We start from the raw sequence: 25491 nt of genomic DNA, 5'->3' as shown, positions 1-25491 counted from the left end.
AGAGTTATCTCTCTTGGAATTTTGAACCAACGCATATAATATTCGCCCCGTTTTATTTTCGCTTCTTTCGCCCTCGTTGTCAACGGACAAATTTAAGACTGGGCGAATTACGCTGTCTCAATCTATCTCTCTTAAGGTAGTACAAAACAAATAAGCTAAATATTTCCTATCATTCAATTTTCTGAAATATTTATATTTTGTTCTTTGGAATGAAATCTTTAAATATGTAAAATTGGAAAAAAAAAAACAATCCAACCCGACAGTGTATGATCACATTGTCCCAAACAGACCATTTGAATCTCCTCTCAATGGGATGTAAAATGAAATAGTCATTGTTATTATAATTTCCTATGCCATTAAGTTGTTTTGCAAGATATTATAAATGTTTGTGCTGCTATTTTTACAGGAGACCTTTTTGTTACTTAAAGATACTGAAATAAATTCTAACTTGTAACTTATGATAATTTCTGATGCAATATAATGAAAAACTAGCGCTTGTAAATTCTCTTTTAAGACGAAAATCATTTAAATTTGAATACATTTAACAGTATGATTGTCACGACACTGTAATTAAAATATATCAAACTAAAGAAAATGTACCTATTGGTTTTAAATTGATTAAGGTTTAAGTATATTTGAGGGAGGTAAACATTGATAAAAATCCTAGATGACGTCATCATATTTGACCTTTGACCTATTGATATAACCTTGAAATTTGTTGAACATAAAGCCAAAAAAATTGGTTTTGGTTGTGTTAAAATTCAGGTCTTTACTTTGAAAAGAACACAAGTTACGCATTTTTAAATGATATAAGGCTAAAATGCACAAAAATCATTTAAACACCATCCACATGTATGTTTCAAATTTATCAAAATACGTTGACCTCAATTTTTTTTTCGGTCTTGGGTAATTGGTGGATATGATTTATATATTTTTTAAGATAATGGATAGAAATAATTTTTACATAATATTAAGTGACTGTCATTATTTTGTTTATTTGAAAAAAAATGTTTCAAATAGATCATTTCAGGGGTGTTTTGTACTACCTTAAAACACATCTATGTCTGGCCGAATTCAAGAGGAGCTGAAACTGTTTGCAAGAGTAAAAGAGTAGAAGGGCGAAATTACACAGGGCGAATGTTACCCTGTATACAGTACCTTTTTTTTTTATTATTAATTTTGTATTTTCCTTGGGTCACCCGACAAACATTCTTCTAAATTGCTCCATTTGCATATGCCGGTTTTTTTATCATAATTTTTCACACTCATAAGACTCATAGATTCTGTTGATTTGTTCGTCCAATATAGAAACTAATTTTAAAATTTTAAAATAAATTTTGTCAAAGGTAATGTAAACAAGTTATGCCTAAATACATCAATAGTTCACATGTACATTGTGTTCATGTTAAAGTTTACAATAATTCCATTTATCTGTATTCATTAACAAAACCAGGGTTACAAAACAGGACAAAATTCAAGGTAACCGAAGCCATATAATTAGTAATGTGATAATCTTCATACAGAATGTGTCATTCATTCACCCCCGTGTGAAACATTATAATTGTATATTTTTCTATAATGCAACGTATAAAAGTGCCTCTAAAAAGACTACAGTAAATGGCAATGATCGTTTCAGTTGCACAGGCATAAAGTTAATAAGAGTTGCATGTTATATGAATAAATTGCTCTAGTTTAAAATCTCATCAAAATCACGGAAATTGAGATCAGAAAGCCGGGATGCCTGACTCAAGTACAGAAATTTAGAAAAGGAAGAAGAGATTATATTTAGAAAATTTTAAAGCAGAGCCGAAAATCATCAGACATTTTAAAACGGCGCATCTTTATTTAACTGATAATTATATCACTTGGGTTTAATTTTTATTCAACAGAAAACTTGGCACTAAATAAACCAGCTTATGAAGAGTACCCATTCTATAATTTTTATATTGATGCCAGCAAGGCTGTTGATGGACTTGATCTGCGAGGTAGAGCAGGACAATGTTCAGTGTCATCCCTAGGTAAACCTACCTTCACCTGGTGGGTAAATCTGACCAGTACCCGCAGTATCCACGACATCCGGATCTATTACAGGACGGGTAATCTATATTGGGGTATGTTCCTAAAAATTGTCAGATAATTAAAATTATAGATGCAGGTTATCAGCAAACAATAAAAGAACCTCCACCTGGTGGGTAAATATGACCAGTATACGTAGTATCCACGACATCCGGATCTATTACAGGACAGACATTGTATTTTGGGGTGTGTTCCTTAAAATGTCAGATAAATTAAATTATTTATAAATAAAGGAACATGTAAACAAATGGAATTTTTATCACTAAGGGTGATGTGTTGATTGTGTGGTTTAGAAAACCTGTAACATTACCGTACAGTATTTCATTTTGTTTCATGTATCTTTCTCTATAGAAAAGCATAGAGAATTGACAAAATTCTCGATGATTGTTGATTATTTTAGATGCATCAAACAGATATACGTCGAGGTGTCTGGGATTTTCTATATACGTCTCAAATACAACAAACAAGTCGGAGGGAAAACTTTGCTACAAAGACACCAACTTTACTCCAAGCACGATACCAGCTGTCTTTAACACCACCTGCTTTGCTCATGGTCAATACGTCATATACTACAACGAGAGACTACCAGGAGTTATCTATCCTAGTGGTTATTCTGACTACGCCTTTAACGACCTGTGTGAAGTAGAAGTCTATGGTAAACAATTTAATGTTTACTAGTTTGTATGTAATATTAGCTTGTATGTCACTAATAGTTTTATCCTAAACTTAAGTGTTACACTCGAAATATGTGAGGTTTTCTGGAATTTTTTTTTAAAAAGCCGTCCTCTTTTATCACTTATAAACGTTTTCAATTTTTAAAAATACACTTATGCTTTTGATAATCCCTCTTTTTTTATTTATTTGATTTACATACCAAAGCAGGTGACTAATGTATCAAAACATTGTTGTGTTTATATCCAGAATTACAATAGCATAGTCATTTTGTTGTTATGACGAAAGTGTCAAAAAAGCTTCCTCTTGCCATTATATTCGGTCAATAATTAAAATACAAACAAAACCATTGTTTTTAATTCAGAAACCTATTCAACTTAACTCATACCCTGTGATTTCTCAAATCAAACATTACTTTATATTAAATCATACTTTTGTAGGATGTCCTACACCTGGTTACTATGGTATCAATTGCACTACCCCCTGTCCTGACGTCAACTGTGGATACTGTCACATCCAGACGGGCACCTGTCAGGGGGGATGTAAACCTGGATACAAAGGACACAAGTGTGAATTGGGTACACATTTAAAATTAAAGTCTCTGAAAGTGTCTCTAAGTTAGTTGTGATGTACACTCCTGAGGATTTTTAATTACATGGACGTTTTGATCAGTATAACAAAAGATCTGTTGACTGTCTGCGTAGAATTCGTTTAAATGACACAAAATTGATAAAATGCAGAAAAACAAGCATAACTTTTCGTTATACTATAGTATATAATTGCATAATTGCATAGTATGAAGCGGACGATACTCGCCATGTTAGACGTTTGCTTTGTCTATTCCCACCACCTTTTAACGTTTTTATACAAAAAAAAGTTAATTTCAACAATATTTTAATTACAAAGATTGAATTAAATGATACAGTATAATATTAACAGTTTTTGCATCAGAGACGAGAGTGATTATTGCCAAAGCTCTTAAGAATAAATTCATTGTTTTATAAAACTCTGACCAAACGTTACATAGACAAGAGGTGGAGCAGAAAACCTGTTCTTTGATCCGGAATTAAGAAAATCATATTTTCAGCCCAATAGTTGAAAGTTTTTGCATGTAATCACAAAAGTTCCAGTAAAACAAATGGCTGATTCCACCGGTCTAAACATTGTGATATTGACCGGGTCAGCCTGTCATAGATAAAATTTGTTAATCGATTACGTAACAATGAGTAAATTCGTCGCAGAAATGAAAAGAGCTGACGGGCTGTGCGACATTAATAACTGCATACACTTGCATTTGTAGTGAAGGCAATACAAAGTAATTGTTGACTGGGGAGGGAACCTATAATTTGTTGAACCTGACGACGTAAACAGAAATCATATTTGCTTTCATGCTCCGTAAACAGCTGTATATTTTTTTTACTGTACTTTAGCTCATTTGATTATAGTTATGTATTTAATGATACATCGACAAGAAATAAAAAAAAAAATCTTAATCCTCGACAAACAACTGAAGGTGAAATAACACACCTTCAGAAAAGGTCCCTCAAGTTAACAAAAATGAAAAATATAATGATAAATAAACTGTACAAATGTCAAATAAGCGAAAAATATGCAGTTTGGGGATAAAAAATGAATATCTGAAATAATTATTCCAGTAAGTAATAACAAAAGACCCTGTGGGATTCGAACTCGGGATGTAAAGATCACAAGTTTAACACTTTATCCACTCGGCTATGGAGTAAGTTAAATATTACAGTCCATGAAATCCTTTGAATAAAACGAAATGTCGTTTCGATCAGCGGTCAGCCATTTTGTGATGATGATTATTCCACATTAATTATTCAATATAACAGTTTAGACTCCATTATTGTGGTCGGCTTTGGTCGATCACAGTTATGTTCACATGAGGTTTCCGCCATATTTCACTATTTGCGCACGCATTGCGCTTTGCACTACTTAATTTACCATGCAATAACACAGTCTCATGTAAATATTTAATTACATGTAGTTACCTAAAACCGCCGTGGGACTAAAACGTTTATACAGTCACATACATAATGATTCAAGCTACGTTTTTCCTTACGTATGCGTAAGAATATTAATTGGGAGTACGATTCGTTTACTAAAAGTAAAGCTTATCCATGCCTTACTTTTGAAGAAATCAATAAAACGGTGCGACATATCTTATTCATCTTAATTATTGTATGCACCCTTATCTTATTTCGCATTATATTTCGCTTTACATTACATCGCATAGCTCGACCAATGACATAAAATGTCGGTCATTCCTTTAATATGAATATTCTAATCTTAGAATGTACCAATAACAAATATGGAGACGGATGCCAAACAAACTGTGGACATTGTTTTAACATGAGTCAGTGTCACCATATAAATGGAACTTGTTTTGACGGCTGCGATCCTGGATATGAAGGCCAAACGTGTAATCAGGGTAAGTAACTATAACCATGTGCTGGTATTGCTTTTCTTTTAGGCCGTTAATCCTTATTTAATTTTTGCATATTGTTATCAAGAACTCTTCATGATTATTTACCAGTTAATTGTTTCAAAATTACCATTCATAAACGAAGTATGTTTTTCTTATCATTTACATGTAAGCACTCTCATTTTTTATTGATAATGTAGAAAAAAGTTTCTAAAATTAATCAAATAAAGCTTAACAAAGTAGGCAGTTTTCTGTTAATCTAACAGCTATGAATAGTTATACCAAAGACCACTTTCCCTGCACACAGTCTCTGTTTTAGGTCACAATTCCCACCTTTAATGTCCAAAAGCTAAAATTAGCTTTGCTCATCATATTTTGATTATATCCATCCGTTCGTCAGTATTTGTTTCCTCTTTCATACGTGTAGTTTTAATACCGATTTACTATTATTTTATTAAACCTTGCAATAAGTGTTCTGCCTATCACGCTTTCAGCCAAGGATTAAAGGATTAACAAAATAAAAACAATGAAATGGTTTATGTTATGGTTCTTTTCAAAAACCATATTTATGTCATTAACCACGTTTAAAATTTTGTATGAATCATTTAGGAACTCTGTATATTAAAATATCAACAAACAAAAATGCTATGACCCTTTCAAAGACTTTACTATCAATATTGAAATAAATAAAATTTGTTCAAATGTTTTAATATATTATATATGAATACAAAATACACGGTAAGTTAGAATAGATATTCCTCAAGTTCAACAGGGTTGTGTCAGCCGTAGGCGATGTTTTTTGATAGTGTTTGGGGGTTTGAGGTTGTAATCAGGTTACATTTTCAGATCAAACTTAGCACAAATAAAGAATAAAATAAAGTTGGTGTTTAGTTTATGTTTTTATCAAGATTTTGAATAGTAATTAGGCTGCAATCGTAAAACTTTTCATGAACTTTGTGATATAGAAGACTCAAGTCTGTTAAAGAAAAACTCATTATCAGGACCAATAAAACATTAGGTATTTGTTTTGTAATATACAGAGAATAACGTAAATGTATGCTCTTGAAAAACTTCTGAAAAAAACTGTTGTGAAAAATTAATAGGTAGAGGTACTTCAGATTTATCCATTGTTGTTCATTGAATGCGAAAATTGAGTATAATTGTACGAAGAGGATATTATTTTTGGGAGTTGATTTTAATCAACTCTCCTAGGAAGTTACTCTTGCAAACCGAAAGAGAAACAGTGTTTGTACCTATACACAAATCATCGCCGCTGACAAGACTAAGTTCTTTAAAATAATAGAAACAAAATCGATGTAATGTATGCCGAAGCATTGTTTTTCAAGTAAACTTATCTTTAAACACTTTGAAAATAGTCAAATTTTATATATTACGAACAATTTACATATTTTTGTAGTCTCATGTATTCTTACGCCAGAGTTAACATAGTCTCGTTTAACCAAACTCTCGGCTGTCTCCGAAAATCTGCGACAAGCAGAGAGGGGACTTTCTTGCTTGTCGGATATTAACGGAGACAGCCGAGCGGCTAATTAAACGAGACTAGAGTTCGATATCAATACTGCTTGGATCCATACAATTTTTAGAATTGTTTCGATAACTAATACATACTAGTAGTTGAAATCTATCTTTGAATATTACCAGAGACATGACATAAATAACATTTATGTTAATTATATCTCTGATATTACACAACATAATTCATATGGGGTTTCTCAAAATTCTTGTCGGAAAAGTCTAAAAATTCATATTATAAAAAAGTGCGTAATTCAAATACAAACTAGAAACTAATTGCCATGCGATATAAATTGATTTTAAAATAAATGATAATCCATAAAATCAACTCCCGTCAGTATTTCAGTACTTTAATTAGTATACTTAGTAATTAGCTTAATATATATATATTTTAGTCATAAGGCTGTGTTGCTCTTGAGAACGATATTACCATTGTGTTTAAAATATTTTCTATGAACAACTCCACAAGTTTGCACCATTTGCTTTATACTTTCATTTTTTTTCTTTAATTATAGAATGTCAGAATAGAACATACGGTTATCGATGCCAAAGGAAATGTGGACATTGTTTAAACAGGTCAAAATGTGACCACGTTGATGGAACGTGTTTACAGGGATGTGAAGAGGGTTATGGAGGACGCACATGTAACCTAGGTTGTATTTTCAGTTATTTGCAACCTTGTTCTAAGTTCCGAAAACGAACATCGTAAAACAGACTCCAAATCTTCTTAGAGATATGGTTATATAAAACTGCGTATCATACGATTTAAGGAAAGTAATGTGAAAATGTGCGTAACCTAGTCTGATAGTTGTTGTTTTTTTTTGGTCTAGGTTAGTTTTAATTTTTTTGTATGATGCATAATAACAATGATGTTTTATTTTGCAAATTTACAAGAAGCGAGATTTTATACGCATTTTTAAAACTTCTGTGATACGAGATAAAAGTTCAACATTTGTAAGACACTTCTTTTCGTTAAAAGGCTCAAATAGTGATGATCTGAGTACTTTTACAGTTAACTTGGCTCTACACAAACCAGCATATCAGGAGAACATATACAGACATGCTAACGTTAGTGCCGGCAATGCTGTGGATGGGCGCAAATCAAACTTGCATGGTATTGGAGGAGAGTGTTCAATGTCAGCTAATAGAAAACGCACCGCCACCTGGTGGGTTAATCTAGAGAGCATCTATAGCATCCATAACATTCGGATCTATCACAGGACCGAGAATTTACCCTGGGGTACGTACAAATATATTAGTAATATTTTTACAAGCATAAAAAATTTAAAATAATTTTTTTTTTTTGTATATAAATAATACAACTGCTGATATATTATAGTTATTGTTTTAGCAGGTAAAAGGATCAAAAGAAATAAAAGATATTGCTAAAAAAATTAATAATTATATAGACAGCGATCAGATTAGAATACTATCTGTTTACCAATTTTTGGTGTAGTGATCAAACTTTTAGAGCCTATATGCCAAATGCTATGGGATTTAATATTTCTAAACAAGGGGGAATAAATTGAATTGAAATGTGTTGTAATCAATACACAAAGTCTTTATGCAAAGAATTCAAACGTTAAAAAGCAAGTTAAAAATTGTTTTTTAATGTAAAGGGTACACGTTAAATTTTTTTTAATTAAAAAATGATGTCTAAGAGAGCCATTTATACTCGAGGAACAATTTCTGCAGAGAATTACTGATTCACTACTGCAATATTTGTGCTCAGCGTATGGAACACTTTTTATGATGCATATAATGCCAACGAGTTTGAACTCGAATTATTATTTCTGATAATAAAATACAATCTTAATATACATGTACACTATATATACACAATATAATACTCAGGTATTATTTCTAAATTTGTTATTACCTGTAAAATAATACGGAACATTGTCATAACTTATCCAAAACTTATTGCATGTTAAGTTATTAAAGAAGTCACATTTATAAGTTATTTAACAAAAATTAAAGGTCATATCGTTGATAAGTCAGGGATTAATGGTCAGTGAGCCATACTGGTTAATTTATATCATTATTATATAAAACTTTTAGGAGAATTCCTGAAGTTGAATGAAATAAGTTAAACTTTAAAGAATAACTGTAAAATGGATGACGATGTCATTAGGTGTCGGTGGCATAAGTACATGTACGCATTTCTGATATTTAATATGCATTTATAGTCTGTCCTAAGATATTTATGCTGCACATTTGGACGCTTTTTTATAGGAAAGGGAAAATTTCCAAGAAAATTTCATTTACACTTTATCATTTTTCACGCGGAATAATTCACAGGAATTAAAACCAATTTCCTACGGAGATTTATTATGGGGAATGTTTACATCTTTTATCCATTCGAAAGTCACTCGCGCAATTGTTCAACGTTATCACCCGGGGTTGCTGCAATACATAATCCCCGTAGACAGCACATTTTAAGCCGTGTATTGAAACCTGATAAGCTAACAGGGACGTTTCAACCGAGAAGCCTTGGAAATTGTTCATACTTTGGAATGAACATCATTTGAACCCTGAGTTATTTATAAATATCGAGTAATTAGGCAAAATGCGAATCGAGGATATCTTGGGACAAAGTATAGGTTCGTTTTTTTAATCAAATCTTAGAGTATTAAAGAGTGAAGGTCCTTTGGATACAATACTAGATTTGAAAAAGCTGGGGATATGTCAGTACCTGAAAGGAAGGCCTAAATGTTATCTTTCTTATGAAAATTATTGCTTCATAGAAATTTAGATCATCTTTCAGGAATATGAAAAGTATTATTTTTGACAACATATCAATTACGAAAGGGTTTTTGTATTTTCTTTGCTTTGCAAGACCGTAAGGTCGTATTGGACACTTCCATGTTGTGACGTTTTGTTCATCGAAAAAAACAATAAATAAAATGAAGTGTAGTTATATAAGTATTTTCTTTCCAAATATTGTCACCTAACAGTGTAGCGCAGTGGGTGAGCGTTTACTACATATCTGTAAGTCATGAGTTCGAATCCCGCTCGGGGTTTGACAAATTTTACCTCTCCATATATTTTTAAAAGCTATTTTTGATAAGATATTGTAAAATTTGAAAATTCTAAATCGGTGAGATACTGTTCATTATAATGTACTTTAATCCACATTAATATCGACAGCTGTCCCATACAACCTTAAATTGATTTTTTTTTTACTCAGATTGTTTTGATCTAGTTCGCTAGAAAGTAGTTTTGAAACGAGTGGATAGTTCTTTATCTTGCTTTATTTTTTTTACTGTTTTATTCATTGTGGTATGTTATGTGAGCATAAAGCATATTTTTATTGAAGGTCCATTTAACGGGCATACAGCGAGATCTCTGGGATTCTCTATATACGTATCTAACACAACAGCCAAGTCGGATGGAAAACTTTGCTACAAAGACTGGAACTTCACAAGAAGCACGATACCAGCTGTCTTTAACACCACCTGCTTTGTTAATGGTCAGTACATCATTTACTACAACGAGAGACTACCAGGAGTTACCTATCCTAGTGGATATTCTGACTACGCCTATAACGAACTCTGTGAAGTAGAAGTCTATGGTAAACATGTTTATGTTTATGGTTTCTTTGTAGAAGGTTTAATTTGCATTTCTAATTGACTTATAAAGATAACATAAATTTCAAAACACAATTTCTAAAATTTGTATGGATTGTTAGTAAAAGGTATCTAATAATTTTAGTAATCTTATTTCATTCATTGATAAATTTAATCAAATTGATAAATTAACCGGAAAACCAGTACAATTTATCAGAGTGTTTATAATAACATGGCATAGTGTAAATGTCGTTCGCTTGTTGTTGTCAGTTAGCAATTGACAATACGTTTTCAAGAATGCACATATTAAGATACTAGACAAGATAATGTAAACGGAGAATGAAAACAAGTTAAGATTATACCTAGGTTGTCCCAGACCCGGATACTATGGTATTGACTGTAACCTCCCCTGTCCTGATGTCAACTGTGGATACTGTCACATCGAGACGGGCACCTGTCAGGGGGGATGTAAACCTGGATACAAAGGACACCAGTGTGAATTAGGTATAGTATAGCGACACTCAAATCAAAATTTGTGTAGTTTTCTGCTCTTTAATCATTTATGATAAATAATTTAATTTCACAGTCATTATTTTTCTAATATTGTCATTAACTTAATTCTAATATTGTCACTAACTTGTTTCCAATACTGTCATTAACTTGTTTCTAATATTGTCATTAACTTGTTTCTAATACTGTCATTAACTTGTTTCTAATATTGTCATTAAGTTGTTTCTAATATTGTCATTAAGTTGTTTCTAATATTGTCATTAACTTAATTCTAATATTGTCATTAACTTAATTCTAATATTGTTATTTAACTTGTGATAAAGATCAAGATCTAAATGATAAGAGCCGTAACTTATTTTATCATAAACCAATTTTAATTTTTATCATATGTCATGGTATATAGAATATTTTAATAATAATTGTTATACCTGTTTTTCATAAATATAAATGTGTTTTCAGGTTTATCACAATTATAATCACATGATTGGAAAAAATGTCAAAACTTCGTTTCAAAGAACTTTTGTTATAAATTTTATTTCAAATACATTTAACTGCAATTTTATGTTTGTGCTCTCATTCGTTCTGTCATCACAGAATGTGAAACAGGGTGGTATGGAGACGGATGTCAAAGACAATGCGGACATTGTATAAACATGACGCAATGTGACCACGTGATCGGAACTTGCTCACAGGGGTGTGAAGTGGGGTATGAAGGTCAAATGTGTGATCGAGGTGAGTTGATTAACCTAAACACTCTGTTCCGTCTGTTTATTTCATTGTTAACTCAGACAAAAATGTTCTTTGGTTGAATAAGCATGCACATTTTTTTAAGAGTGCCAAGATGGATACTTTGGTGAACACTGTGCTCGAGAATGTCCTGCTAACTGTAACAGCTGTAATAAAAAATCTGCACTTTGTGATCTTGGATGTCATCCGGGATGGAAAGGGGTATATTGTACAGAAAGTATGTATCGTGATAAATCATTAGGCTATAAGAATATTCAAGCATAAAACAATGATATTTAAGATTTGATACTACGCATTCATATTATATGTCACACACGCGCACAAAATAATACATTGTTATTATAATTTTGAGCTCATTAAGTATCAAACGCAAATAGACTAATAGACTTGAAATATTTAAGTCAACTTATCTTATAAACCATGGATGGCAAGAGAAAATTCTGCAATACGTAACATGTTTGAATAATGTATGAATTATTTGCAATGTATCGTTAAACCGTTTCTTTGCTCTTCATAAAACGTGTTGACCATTTGGTCTTCACACAATCTGATTGATAAGAAAGCATCATTATGTTTAGGGTACTACAAAGCATTTTAATTCGTTCCTTGGATTTTAAAAATAACAATAAAACACTAGGAACGATAGAACCTAGGACTCTATAATAGGAATGACTATAAAAGTTCAAGAATTTTACGTACATTTTAACAAACCTGGTTTGGTAGTTAAATATAATCGCTTACTTGCAAAAATATTTGAAGAAAGTATTTCTTTCTTACATAAACACAAGACACGCCTCGTTTCCTAGCTATTTCTCTACATATTTTTTTTCTTCAAATTTTATACAAAATAATTGTATTGATGAATCAACATATAATACCCCGCAAACAGAAACATAATTTTCAAACTCTTGCTATTTCCACATGTCGCATTACATGTCTTTGTGAATATAAACGAACTGCACACACGCTGTTACAATACCCATCATTTCATTTAATCTGTAATGCATCAGTATTATTACTACTACCTCAATATCACAGATGCAGACACAATTCTGTTTTGCTGAATATGTGAGAAACCAGAGTATCGCGTTGATGTTGATATAACCTTCAATATTGGTAATTGTTGAATGAAAATAATATAACTTAAATTTTAGAATGCGATGGTAATCTGTATGGGGAAAACTGCAGCAAGTCTTGTGGAAACTGTAAGAACAACCAACAATGTCATCACCTTGATGGAATTTGTATGAATGGATGTGGTTGGGGGTACCAGGACTCTAAATGCGACAAAGGTATTGCAATTATAGTCAGCATTTCTACTTTAATTTACATCCTTAATTGTTTTTATCTTTTCTTTCTTTCAATTTTCTTTTAAACTGTTGGTTTGTGAAAAAAAAATTGAAAAAAAGTTGAAAATTTTGTAAGCAATCATTTTGTTAGGATAAACCTCAAAATTGATGGTAAAATATTCACTTAGAGAATCAGTGACTCTGATTATTGCTCCAGCACTGAAAATAAAAATATCTGTGTCGCACTTTTAAGACTGCAAACGTTATCAATGCAAGAAACTTAAACCTTTAACGACATATGATATTGGGTAAGTCTCCAAAGTCAATTTTAAAGGTTTGGAATAATTTATAATAAAAACTGGCAGATTCTTATTACATGAAAAACAAATAAAAGTGTCAACTATTTACAGAACGAAGCTGAAAAAAACAATTCATTTGTGTGTTTTTTCACAAAAATATGAATGTTCATAAAAAGTTATACTTTGTATCAATTGTTAGTCAATCTATCTATTGTACATGTAAATAAAGCTAAGTTTAGAAATTATGTCATGTAGCAAAACATGCCTTGTAAAGTATAAATATATTGCTTTTCTTGTTCAATGTATTTTAAAGAATTTTAATAATGTTGAACCAGAATTGATTTTAAAAACTTGGTCCATTGTGTTTTAGACTTTCATAAAAATGGTTTTGTAAAATAGAGTGAAATATCATTAAAAGTATTCTTAATAAGTCATCGCTATCATTCATGGATTTTCGTGGCAGCGTGTTTTACAGTGTCGATACTAATTCGTTCAAAGTGAAATAAAGACGACGTATAAGCCTACGAATGGGATTTTAAACTTTTACAACAGAATAACTTGTTTTAAAGGATTATTTAAAATTTACAATATTGTTCATATATATTTCAGAATGCGATGACTATAAGTTCGGTGAAAATTGCAGTTTTACTTGTGGAAACTGTGAAAATAATGAGAAGTGTTATCATATTGATGGAACTTGCACTAATGGATGTGATAAGGGGTATCAGGGCCCTAAGTGTGAAACAGGTATTCAGATAAACATTCGTATTATTGGCCAATCAAAATGACATAAAGATTAAAGCTCAAGGTCAATCAAAAAATTGTACAAGATCTTTTGACCTTATTTTTCATGAAGTAACACAGGGAAAACGCTCCAATATCCTAACTGGGTAATATTGAACAAAAAGTTTACATTAGTATATTACTTCATTAATTTTTTTAGTCATTTTCATGCCGATTAACATTTCAGAATGTGATGCGAACCGTTTTGGTAAGAATTGCAGCAGGCAATGTGGACACTGTTACAATAATTCATCGTGTCATCACATAAATGGAATCTGTGTGGATGGGTGTGACAGAGGGTACCAGGGCACAGAATGCATAGATAGTAAGCACGGTTCTCGTGTAAAGTTATATTAACGTTGATTCATGTAAGCAGTTGAATATGTTCAACTTAAAATCTATTTTATTAATGTTAAGTTCGCGTTATCAAAATTCATATGCGTGCTTGTGACTATGTTTAGTTAATTTCACATAGTTCTTAAATGGTATAATTAAATTTTTTTAGGGGGGGGGGGCTCTTTATCTAAATGCTTTACACAGATGTATACTTTTTACAGTTGATTTTGGTTAGCAGAAAGCATTTCCTTTCTATGATACACGCATATAGAAACATATAAATTAGATATTATTTAGATATATATAGATTTAGATATTTATTAGATTATTATTATATTTATTAGATTAATTCGTTGTCACTCCTCAGTTTATCAATTAAATTCTATAATCATAACAGCAAAGACAGTTTTGTTTTTAAAGGTATGTTTTGTCTTTTAAATATTTTTCCTCTTGTTTCATTTTATTTTTCAGAGTGCTCATATAATACATTTGGTCTTAACTGTTTAGAGAAATGCAATATGTATAACCTTGCTGAAAGCTCAAGTGAGCTATGCTGGTCACATTTTGTCCGTCGTCCGTCTGTCCGTCTGTTATCTTTTTTAGCTCACCTGAGCTGAAAGCTCAAGTGAGCTTTTCTGATCACCCGTTGTCCGTCGTCCGTCTGTCCGTCCGTCCGTCTGTCTGTTCGTCTGTCTGTCCGTCTGTAAACTTTTTACATGTTGATCTTCTTCTCTAAAACCACTTGGCCATATTTAACCAAATTTGGCACAAATCATCCTTATAAAAAGGTGAATATAAATTGCAAAAATAAAAGGCCAGATTGTATTCAAACCGGAGAAAACCTCGAAACTGTAAAAAAGGGGGTGCATTTTAAAAAATCTTCTTCTCAAGAACTACTGAGTTAATCTTAACGTAACTTAGCATAAATCATCCTTAGGGAAAGGAAATATAAATTGCAAAAATTATACGCGAATTCTGTTCCAAATTTGAGATAATTGCGAAAATACTAATAAAGAATGGCTCGTTATTCCATATATCGTAGACTGGCAATTCATTGCGTTAGACTGGCCCCGAGGTTATAAAACTTTCTTGAGTACGATCTCGTACTCCAAATCGTACTCCGTGCTCCAAACCGTACTCGTACTCAAGGTATCGAGGTTATAAAACCTTTTCATACTCCTACTCGTACTCCGGCTGAGTACAAAACGGCAATTGTTCGAGTTAACTTTGGAGCGTGCTCAAAGTCGTACTCAAAACAAAAATGGCAGCCCACAGGAGAATTGCTGTACGCAGAATGATTCAATATCGCCAGCTTCGCCGCCCGCGGGTCTTTCGGGATAGGTCAAATCCACTCGAAGACCTTGAGGAGGAGGAAATCTTCGAGCGATATCGCTTTCGACCTGAAACTATCCTATACCTCATTGGTCTTCTACCTGACCTGTCCCGACCCACACGGAGGAATTGCCCCCTGCCTCCTCTATTGCAAATTCTTTTGTGCCTGGGGTTTTTGGCCTCGGGTGCCATGCATCTCTTGATAGGAGATTCGCTCTCAATATCAAGGAGCTCTGCAGGCAGATGTATAAGAGAAGTTGCTCTGCATATTGCAAATCTTCGTGGGCAACTTATTAAGTTCCCAACAGGTGCAGCTGCCAATGAAGTAAAACGAGCTCTCTCATCAGTTGCAGGTTTGAAACTTACATGAAATGAATAGCATCACATCTGTGAACATTGAAATTAACAAATAAAAAAAATAACCCCCCCCCCCCCAAAAAAAATCAATAAAATGCAACGCAAACAAATTATATTTGTAATCATTTCACTATCTTCATTTTTTATGCTATCATTTCCACACAACACACGTGAAAATGCACGGAGAATGATTTTCAAAATCAACAGTTTACATATAATAATTTATATAATTTTGTTTAAAGTTTTAGTTGGTATACATAACTATTACCAACGTTCTTGATATTTTTCATTTCATTCTTTAAGCAGTTTAAATAGTTTAAGTTCATCATAAAATAAGATTCAGCAAACAACACTTCTTTCATTTATTCCATCAATCCTTTATACAATTACCAATCTAATTAAAACTAGATGTTAGATCTGCTCGCTTACTCGCTACACAAACGGATCCAACATCTAATTTTAATCAGATTGTACAATCACATGTATTTATTGTTGATACACACGTTAATTCTTTTCAACTTCAGTCAGATATATTTTAAATCACCATTAATTCATGTTGAACATTTATGCGTATATCTAAATATTATTTAATATACTACAGGTTTTCCAAACGTTCTTGGGTGCATTGACGGCACCCAAATCAAAATAAAAAAGCCAAAGGAAAACGAAACAGATTTCGTTAATAGGAAAGGATACCACTCTTTGAATGTGCAGGTATTATAAAGTTTAAAGCGCATGATTTTATTAACATTACATGGTAAATAAAATGAAATACTTTGATAATATATATAAATATTTCAAACACTGTTCCCGATTATTGCAATTTACAAACAGCCATATATATGTTTTTAAAAAAGCAAAGCTGAGAGAGAGAGAGAGAGAGAGAGAGAGAGAGAGAGAGAGAGAGAGAGAGGAGCTATATATATTTTGTTGAATATTGAACACTTCTCTTTTTCAGATGTGCTGTGATGCCTCGTTTGTGATTACGAGTTGCGAAGCTGGTTGGCCAGGATCGGTGCACGACAGCAGGATATTTCGGCAGTCGGGACTGTGTGCACAAATTGAAAACGGTAAACATTAAAACAATGGACCAAGAAGATAGAATGATATTGGTAGACCAAAAATTGGAGAAATTAGTTTAAAAACGTTATTCTCTATTACACAGCCAAGAATTTAGGATATAAATACACACACAAATGTTAAAATTTACAAAATTAAAGTTAACTTCCTTAACTTTTGATCAGGGTTCAAATGTCATCTTAGCTAACCTGGCTTAAAACTTTTTAGCTCCAGTCATTGTCAATCTGTTTTTCTATTAGAATTAATTTCTATTCTTTCATTTAAATACACAATGACAATTTTCCACTGGTTCCTATTTCATAACCAAACTTTTTCCACTAAATTGTTAACAATATAAATACTTCAAATATTGACACCCAAGATAAACATATAGGTCCATAGAAAGGGTTATAAATATATGGAAATTGTGTTTAAGTCATATCGGTATCAACATAAAGTCTCATGGGTAGCTTTATTTTATTTAGAAACTGTTTATCACTTTAAAAACTATTGAAATTGTCATCTTTAAATAATATGTTCCCTTCCTCCCTCTGACAAGACCTTGCAATCATATATGACCCACTAATCTACCTTTGTGTAATTTGTTTGAATTAAGAATCAAAATCTTTTTTTAAAATCTGTTCATCTTTTTTTGCCTTATATTGTCTTAATATAATGATAAATGATATTGCTTCTGCACATCATGCTGGCTACTGGAGAGAAAGAGAGGGAGAGAGAGAGAGAGAGAGAGAGAGAGAGAGAGAGAGCAGTGGAATTGTTGAACTTGAGGGGTCAAGGGTTGGAAATTGATTACAGAGCTTAATGTAATCTTTATATAATCAGAGTGTGCTATAAAAAAGTTTTCCATCTCATAGAAATTATCAAGTCTGCAATTTTAGGTAAATGTACAACTAGTATATACAACAGAGTTGATATTTATGCGTTTTAATATATGTAAGTATGATTCGTGAATTGTTAGTTTTTCAATAAGACATCTTTTCCTATGGATATAGGATTTCATTACAAAGAAGATGGAATAAATGCATGTCCTCAGAAATAGAATCAGGATGTAACATAAATACATGCATGTATAAAGAATAATATCTTGGAAATACAATTCTCTTTGACACAATTCAACATATTGCTGGTTGAGTTCTTGAATATTAGCAATGAGCAAGACTTCAAATTTGCTCAACTGTTGCTAAATATAACATAAAAACTGATTTTATTTACTGGTATTCAATAAAGAATCATTGAATTAAGTCATTTTCTTTCTGTTGTAGGCCAACATGATGGATTACTTTTAGGGGATTCTGGGTACCCATGTAGGACCTTTTTAATGACTCCTTTTCTGTCACCATCAACACCAGCGGAGCAAAGATATAATCAATCCCTTTGCCGCACCCGTGTTCTTATTGAGCAGACCTTTGGGGTGCTAAAAAGGAGGTTTCAGTGCTTACACCATGAGATTGCTACAGAACCAAACCAGGCAATTACCTACATGTTGCTTGTGCTGTGTTGCATAATCTTGGAATTCAGAGGGGAGATGTGATGCCAAATCCAGATGGCAATGTGGCACCTATAAATGATGATTTAGTTCTAAATCATGGAAGAAATGATGGATTAGCCATGCGACAGCATATTGTTAATAACTTTTTTTTAAACTTTTCTACAAGTTTAACATATCCATTATCATGTGTTCATGTTCATGCATGAATATAAATTATTGTTCATTGTGAGTGTGTGAAGACCATATTGTTTATTGATTTTTTTCTTGTGAATTAAGACTATTGCCTACATTGAATTTTTGTGAAGACTATAGTCTATTGATTTTTGTTATTTATTTGTCAGTTAACCATATACTTTCAATAAACAATTAAGGTGGCTTGCTACACCTTGAAATATTTTCTCAAATCAGCAGAAAAAATTACTTGATTTACTGAATAGCAGGATGCATATTAAAAAGGATATGTATTTAAGTCAAATAGGGCCACAATATACAATTTTTGAGAAAAAAAAATCATTTAAAAAAACTGATTCAGGAAAAAAATTAAAATGAACAATGTATATGTTGGCAGAGAATAATGCATCTGGCATATCTGAATATCGGTAAACAATTATACAATTATGTACAATTATACAATTATGTACATAGTATAATATATATATATATATATATATATATATATATATATATATATATATATATATATATATATATATATATATATATATATATATGTGAATGAAAACTCTTTGTAATCTTGATAGCATGTAATTTTAATTGGTCAATATACAACATCAACATTAAAAGCACTAAATTTAAATTAAGTTATCTCTATTTATTAGCAAAAAACAGTTTACAGTTTGTATGTTTACCTGGTAGATTTACAACATATAATTCTTATAACTAAGAATAACACAGTCAAATTCAATAAGAAATTTGAAATTTACAACTTTACACACACACAAAGTCCCAGAGATTAGCTTGATGTGTTTCTTTTCTTCATACATTGACCACAATAAAAATTCACATCCTTTTGTAATCATATATTTTTAGACATGCAAATTCAATTTTTGACAGTTCTTCAAAGAATGCATGTTCAAGCAGAACAATTCAAATTTCTTTCAATAAGAATTGATTTTAGTTGTCAATTTTACTTTGTGGCTGTGCATAATTATTTAAGAAGAAAGAAAAAAAGACACTGAAAAGTATTGTAATAAGAAAATTGCACTTGATCAAATATTAACACATTTTTGTAATTTAAAACTTCATTCTTAGAACTTGGTATTTTTTAATATTTTGTCATCTTTTGCAAATGGAAATATATTACAATATATAATAAATATCAATTAACATAATGATGCCTTTCTCCAAGCTCTAACAGCTGGGTCATCATCATCATCAACACTATTTGGTCTATGTAACAAATATGCAACAATTATGTGATTGTTCAAAAATGATAACTGGTATACTGTAACATATTTTTTAAACAGTGTAAAAATAAATTATTAAGGAGGCTATACCTAAAATTGTTAGGTATGATTTTAAAATTATAAACTATAGTTTATAATTTTAAAATATTAGTGAAATAAAATCCATATATTTTACCTTTAAAATTAGGATATTTTCCTATAGTTTTAATCAGAGCCCTTCTTTTAAAGGAGACCAATACAGTATAGAAATGGCCTCGACCGTCTATAGCCCTCTTAATTATAAATGTCAGCTGAGTATAAAGGGTCCAACAATTATGACTATAAAGTCAAGATCTAGTTAATGAGCATACAGCTCAAATAATGAAATATGAGAAATAATTTCATCTTCCAATAATTATATAATAATATATGTTCATTCAAACAATCAGTATGTTGATAAATATTCTTTTGTATGTCATAGAATTTTTTTGTTTAAAAGTGTACACTGTTGTGAATTAAAATATATGCTTTAAATTTAAGTTACAGTGATTTTTACTGATCATTTTTTGGGGGATTCTGTGGCTTTGAATTGAATGACGAATTTGAATCGTCATTTTTTATCAATTGGAAAAACTGGTATTATTGTAATTAGATAAAGATAAACTATATTCGTGTATACATGTAGTAAATAAAGTTGATATGTTCTAATGACGTCAAGCTGTTGTGCATTGTTTAACTGTTTATAATGCTCTATTTTTTTTTGTATTATAAAATCAAATAATGTCTGTAATATGATATTCTTTCATTCGTCATATTAGAAAATACAGGGGCAAAGTATAGGACATAACTGTAATAATTGCAAGGGGATAGGGCCAAATATTTGAATGTAATAAAATTGCCTGTAGAAAAATTACTGAAACATATATGAAAAAAATTGTAGGTCACAAATCTCACAGTTTTATGCATACTAGCCTGATGGAAAAATTAATCCAGAATGCATTATACATATATTTATTGTGTAATGAAATTAATATCTTGTATATAAATGTTATTTAAATATCAGTTATAAATAACACTTAATTGACCCTAGGTCTCCAGATTACTTTTTATATAATTTCAAATCAATAGTCATAAAAAGTTTTAATTTCTTCAAGTCACATTGTAATTAAAATTGCAACTTCTATTTTTTACTTGTGGTTTTCAAAACATATCGAAAACTGTGGAGCAGATGGATTAAGTTTAATTTTAGTAACATAGAAGTTAAAGCAATTAAGTAAAAAATATGAAAATATTAGATCAATTATCAGGTCATGATGGATCAAGCACAAAAAAAAGGGAGGCCCATCGGCTACATTGCTCACCTCATCAAATGATTTTGTATATCTTTGTAAGATATGAAAAATCACAAAAATTGTCTTATATTCCAAAGTTTTACGATAAATAAAACAATAAAAAATCAAAGATAATATCTCTATATACTTGTTATCATGGGTTCAATGTATCAAAGATCACTAATTTGGAAAGTGAATAATGATAAAATAACATGGGAATTTTAAGAGCTGGTCATTGTGACATACTTTTGAATCAAGATATAAAGGTTTATAGGTAGCCACCACTTACACATTTTAATTAACATAGGCCATGTGATTACCAAAATTATAGATATAACTATAAATAATCAGAAAATAGTAAATTAACACTAGGAAAATCTTACCTTGATATGTGGATTTAAATAAGAGGATGCTTGCTTGCTTTAATTTGTCTGCTCACCTGATGGCAGTTATTGACACAAAAATGTAAAAAATAAATCATTCAATGCACTATATTAATGTAAATATTGGCACTTTTTGTGCAGTGATTCTTGAGAAGACACATACCCTATTTTTACTTCATCAGGAATATTTCTCCTCTAAGTTAGGGGTTTAGCACTTTATTTAAACAATAATAATCCCCTTTCTGTAAGAACCCTAAGTACAAAGTTTGGTTAATTGATGCCCAGTGGTTGAAGAGAAGAATTAAATCAAAATGTAAGAAGTTTACGGACATATGGACAAATGAACAGACGGATAGACAGACGACGGAAAACATGTGATCTAAAAATCTCACATAAACCTTACGCTCAGGTGAGCTTAAAATTAATCCACTCATCAACCATTTACTATAGATCTTGACCTTATATATTTACTTAAAAGTAATAATATAATAATAATGTCAATTATTATTTTGATTCATCAAACACTGGTGTTAATTGAAATTCTTTCTCCATTTTTAATTGCAAATAAAGCCTCTTTGTTTGTAGAAGTTGCACTTCTTCATTCAGTTTTTCAGTTTCTTTTTTGATTCGGCAAATCGGCAAATTTCCAGCTGTAACCTCTCATTATCAAGGGTTAAGTTGCTCTCCATCAATTCATCATATGTGACTGATTTTCTTTGCTCTGAAATAGAATATATTTGTAAAAATGTATCGCAATACAGCAAATTTTTCTTTAGTATGAAATAGATAATATATCTTTTAGATATTAAGTAATATTTATTAATTCATTTATCATACTGACTTTTTTTTTACAATACCTATATTAATTAATTCAATGAAAAATACATATATGATGCTTAGCTTTAACACACGACCCACTAAGCCTATATGTCAATGAAAAAAATGTTTCATGGATATGACACTTAAAGGATTCATTTTCAATGTTAAGAAATTCCTATCATAATTATATGATGGTCTAGGAGTCACATCCAATCACAGATTCACCGAGCACTATTGTTCATACTTTTTAGCAAAGATAGACATAATGTTAATTAAGGTATCTCACTCCTCACATTTTGATTTCACTGCGCAGATGATCATTATATATCTAAAATGAATATGATTTTATTTATGTAATCATCATAGAAAGATTAATACTGTATACAGGGAAATATTCGCCCCCGTTTTATTTTCATCCCTTTCGCCTTTGTTGTTAGCGGGCAAATTCCATGATCTTAAAAAATTATCTCTCTTTAAACAAACCTATCATGTCTGGGTGAATTAAATATGGGCGAGAACTTTATAAGATTTACATCCAGTTTGCCTAGATATGTTTTCATTATCATTTTGACATGATGTCAAACTCCAGATATAGGGCTTCAAAGTGAATTTGAAATTTTATAAAAAATTGGCTTAAAAAAATTCAGACATTTTATATACATTTGCATGATTTTATGCTCAATGTTTATCACTCTCTCAAAATTTAATTCTGTACATATCACACAGAACCTAGTTCTCCAAAAAACTTAGTTGTTTCTAGAGTTGATATAGATTTTCTTCATGAATGTTGTGTAATTATGAAATACTCTATACAGAGTTATTTTCACCCCTTGTTATTTTCCCCTTTCTTCACTTGCAAACGGTTTCGCCCCTATTTAATCCAGGAGCTTCCAAGGGCTTTGCCCTTTGACCCCCACCAGGGCTTTGTCCCCTGTGTACAACTGGCGCCCCTAAGCTCTAACTTAATTCAAATACTGGATCGCTCCCTGATTTAAATTTCACCACAAAGTGAGTTAAACATGGAAAAATTAACCACTGTAATTACTTATAAATCTTGAAATCTTACAATACACTGTGGTCACAACCCACCCCACCCACCCCAACACACACAGACACCACCACTACCACCACCACAGATAAGGGTTTTGATGAATGGCGGAAATGGGTTTTCCATTTCAATCTTTTAAAAAAATTTTCTTTTTAATTAAGTCTATAGCTTTATAGCTTTTGAGTTGTACTGCAATTGCATTTTCTTACTGAGATTAATTGGCCCATCTTTCCTTCAGTATGTTGTATATATATAATCTCAGCAGCCATCAAAAAATATATATTAATGAGAACATGTACATTTACAAAAATCCTCTAGAAGCCATGCAAATGCCACATCCAGGAGCAAATGTACATTTGAGGAGCTACATGCATCTGTGAGTCCTAAGAGCAAAATTGTCACTGCCTCCTTTCCCTTTGCTCTGCGTGGATCCAATTTGCCACTAAAAACCTGTACATGTATAATAAAACACTTATTTCACAACATACTTTTTTGTGGTTTTTGTGGTTTTCTGTTCTTCTGTTATGTCAGAGCACTGAGGTACAGATAATCTTTCTGAGTTGGCTGAAAAAGAAGTACAGTATATTACCTAAGTGAAACATTTATTTTCATGTTTTGTGTCCTTTATCTAATATACCAATAACAAAGTTAAGTTTTCCTGAGACAATACATAAGATATCTTTCTTCACAATGATACAGGAATTGGCAGCTGGCTTGCTTATAAAACTATACTTTGATATATAAGTCTATACATGTACATACAAACATAAGCCATCTCATTTACAAGACCATTACTTTAATGTATGTTCTAATGTATGTTTTATATGCAATATTTAATTATTTTCATCCAGACAAGATAATGTTATGGTTAATGGAGAATTCAAAGCATGTGATTTTAATGAAGAAATCTTCTTAATAAGGTATTCTACAAAAAGATAGAAAATGTTTTATACTGGTAATTAAAACAGCTATAGTATATTAAGTTAATAATGGTTTCTACCCTTATCCATGGTATGAATTACTTAACTTTTGGAAAGAATAAGTTTGAAGTATTATAAACATATACATTTGCTAATAAAATATATTTCATGGATTTTTTATTTATACTATATATCATTCTTCAAAATCTGAGTCTCCAGAGGCTAGTGTCTGGTTCTTAATACATTATGTAAGAAAATGTACTTACTTTCTTTGTTTTCCTCCTCATAAGTTGGGAGAGATGCAGATAATGATGCAGATGTACAAGGAATATCTATACAAGAAGTAATTGAGTGAAGGTAGATTAATTAAGAAATTTTCATTTGTACCCTAATTTTTTTATGAAAAAAAAATTCAAGTCTATAAAGCACGCTCTGACATAATTATATATGTACATGGTATCATATCTAGACGGAAAATAGAGTGAGTATACACGCACAGACACACATATATATACACTTTAAAAACTATTTCTTAACAATAATTCTCTAGAGATTAATTTGTGTATATGTTTCAGACAACAATCATATTCGCATTACGCCAATTTTGAGAGTATATATATCTATATTATCATTATTTTATATTATTGAACAAGATTTAATTTTCATAATATATAATGGTTCAATTGAGAAAGATGCCACAATTACCATCTGTATCAATGCCCCCTGGCAAACCACTGGAGACTGGTCTTCCCTCCAGCGACTTCATCAGGGCCTCCTCACTGGGTGTGAGGGAAGGCCCTGATGGTGGGCCTCCCCCTGTTTTCCTTACTGATCTTTTGATCCCATCAATCTCTTCTTTTGCTAAAAAAAATAAATGTCACTATAAAGTATTTCAAAACAGCATAATATTTTATATACTGGTAATAATACGTTTAAAAATTCAAAATATATTTTTATATATCTGTTAACTCTGCAGAACTATTATTTACCTCTCTGCTTTAGATTGAAATACTTTTTCTTAATCTCCTCAGGTTCCCTGCGGACTGTGCTAAACTGTCTGAAATTG

General features: G+C 31.3%; 1 protein-coding gene across 2 annotated transcripts in view; it reads left to right on the top strand.

Annotated features, from left to right (window-relative positions):
• Positions 1 to 25491, top strand: part of LOC128171556 (multiple epidermal growth factor-like domains protein 10) — a 35264-nt gene that overhangs the window by 1766 nt on the left and 8007 nt on the right. Inside the window, exons 2-17 of one of the 2 annotated variants that reach the window (XM_052837346.1) lie at positions 1890 to 2111; positions 2477 to 2731; positions 3189 to 3326; positions 5063 to 5200; positions 7243 to 7380; positions 7740 to 7967; positions 10047 to 10301; positions 10663 to 10800; positions 11401 to 11538; positions 11639 to 11770; positions 12708 to 12845; positions 13751 to 13888; positions 14112 to 14249; positions 16551 to 16663; positions 16908 to 17019; positions 18292 to 18693. In XM_052837346.1, coding sequence (XP_052693306.1) covers positions 1890 to 2111; positions 2477 to 2731; positions 3189 to 3326; positions 5063 to 5200; positions 7243 to 7380; positions 7740 to 7967; positions 10047 to 10301; positions 10663 to 10800; positions 11401 to 11538; positions 11639 to 11770; positions 12708 to 12845; positions 13751 to 13888; positions 14112 to 14249; positions 16551 to 16663; positions 16908 to 17019; positions 18292 to 18560 — 2690 coding nt within the window. In that variant the 3' untranslated portion in view covers positions 18561 to 18693. Of the gene's footprint in view, positions 1 to 1889; positions 2112 to 2476; positions 2732 to 3188; positions 3327 to 5062; positions 5201 to 7242; positions 7381 to 7739; positions 7968 to 10046; positions 10302 to 10662; positions 10801 to 11400; positions 11539 to 11638; positions 11771 to 12707; positions 12846 to 13750; positions 13889 to 14111; positions 14250 to 16550; positions 16664 to 16907; positions 17020 to 18291; positions 18694 to 25491 lie in introns of those variants that run through there. The other variant, XM_052837345.1, reaches the window with a different exon arrangement.

This window comes from Crassostrea angulata, chromosome 2 (genome assembly GCF_025612915.1).
Source record: "Crassostrea angulata isolate pt1a10 chromosome 2, ASM2561291v2, whole genome shotgun sequence".
NCBI classification, from domain to species: Eukaryota; Metazoa; Mollusca; class Bivalvia; order Ostreida; family Ostreidae; genus Magallana; species Magallana angulata.
Note: the sequence above shows the minus strand (reverse complement) of the source record. Positions and strands in the feature narration are given on the sequence as shown.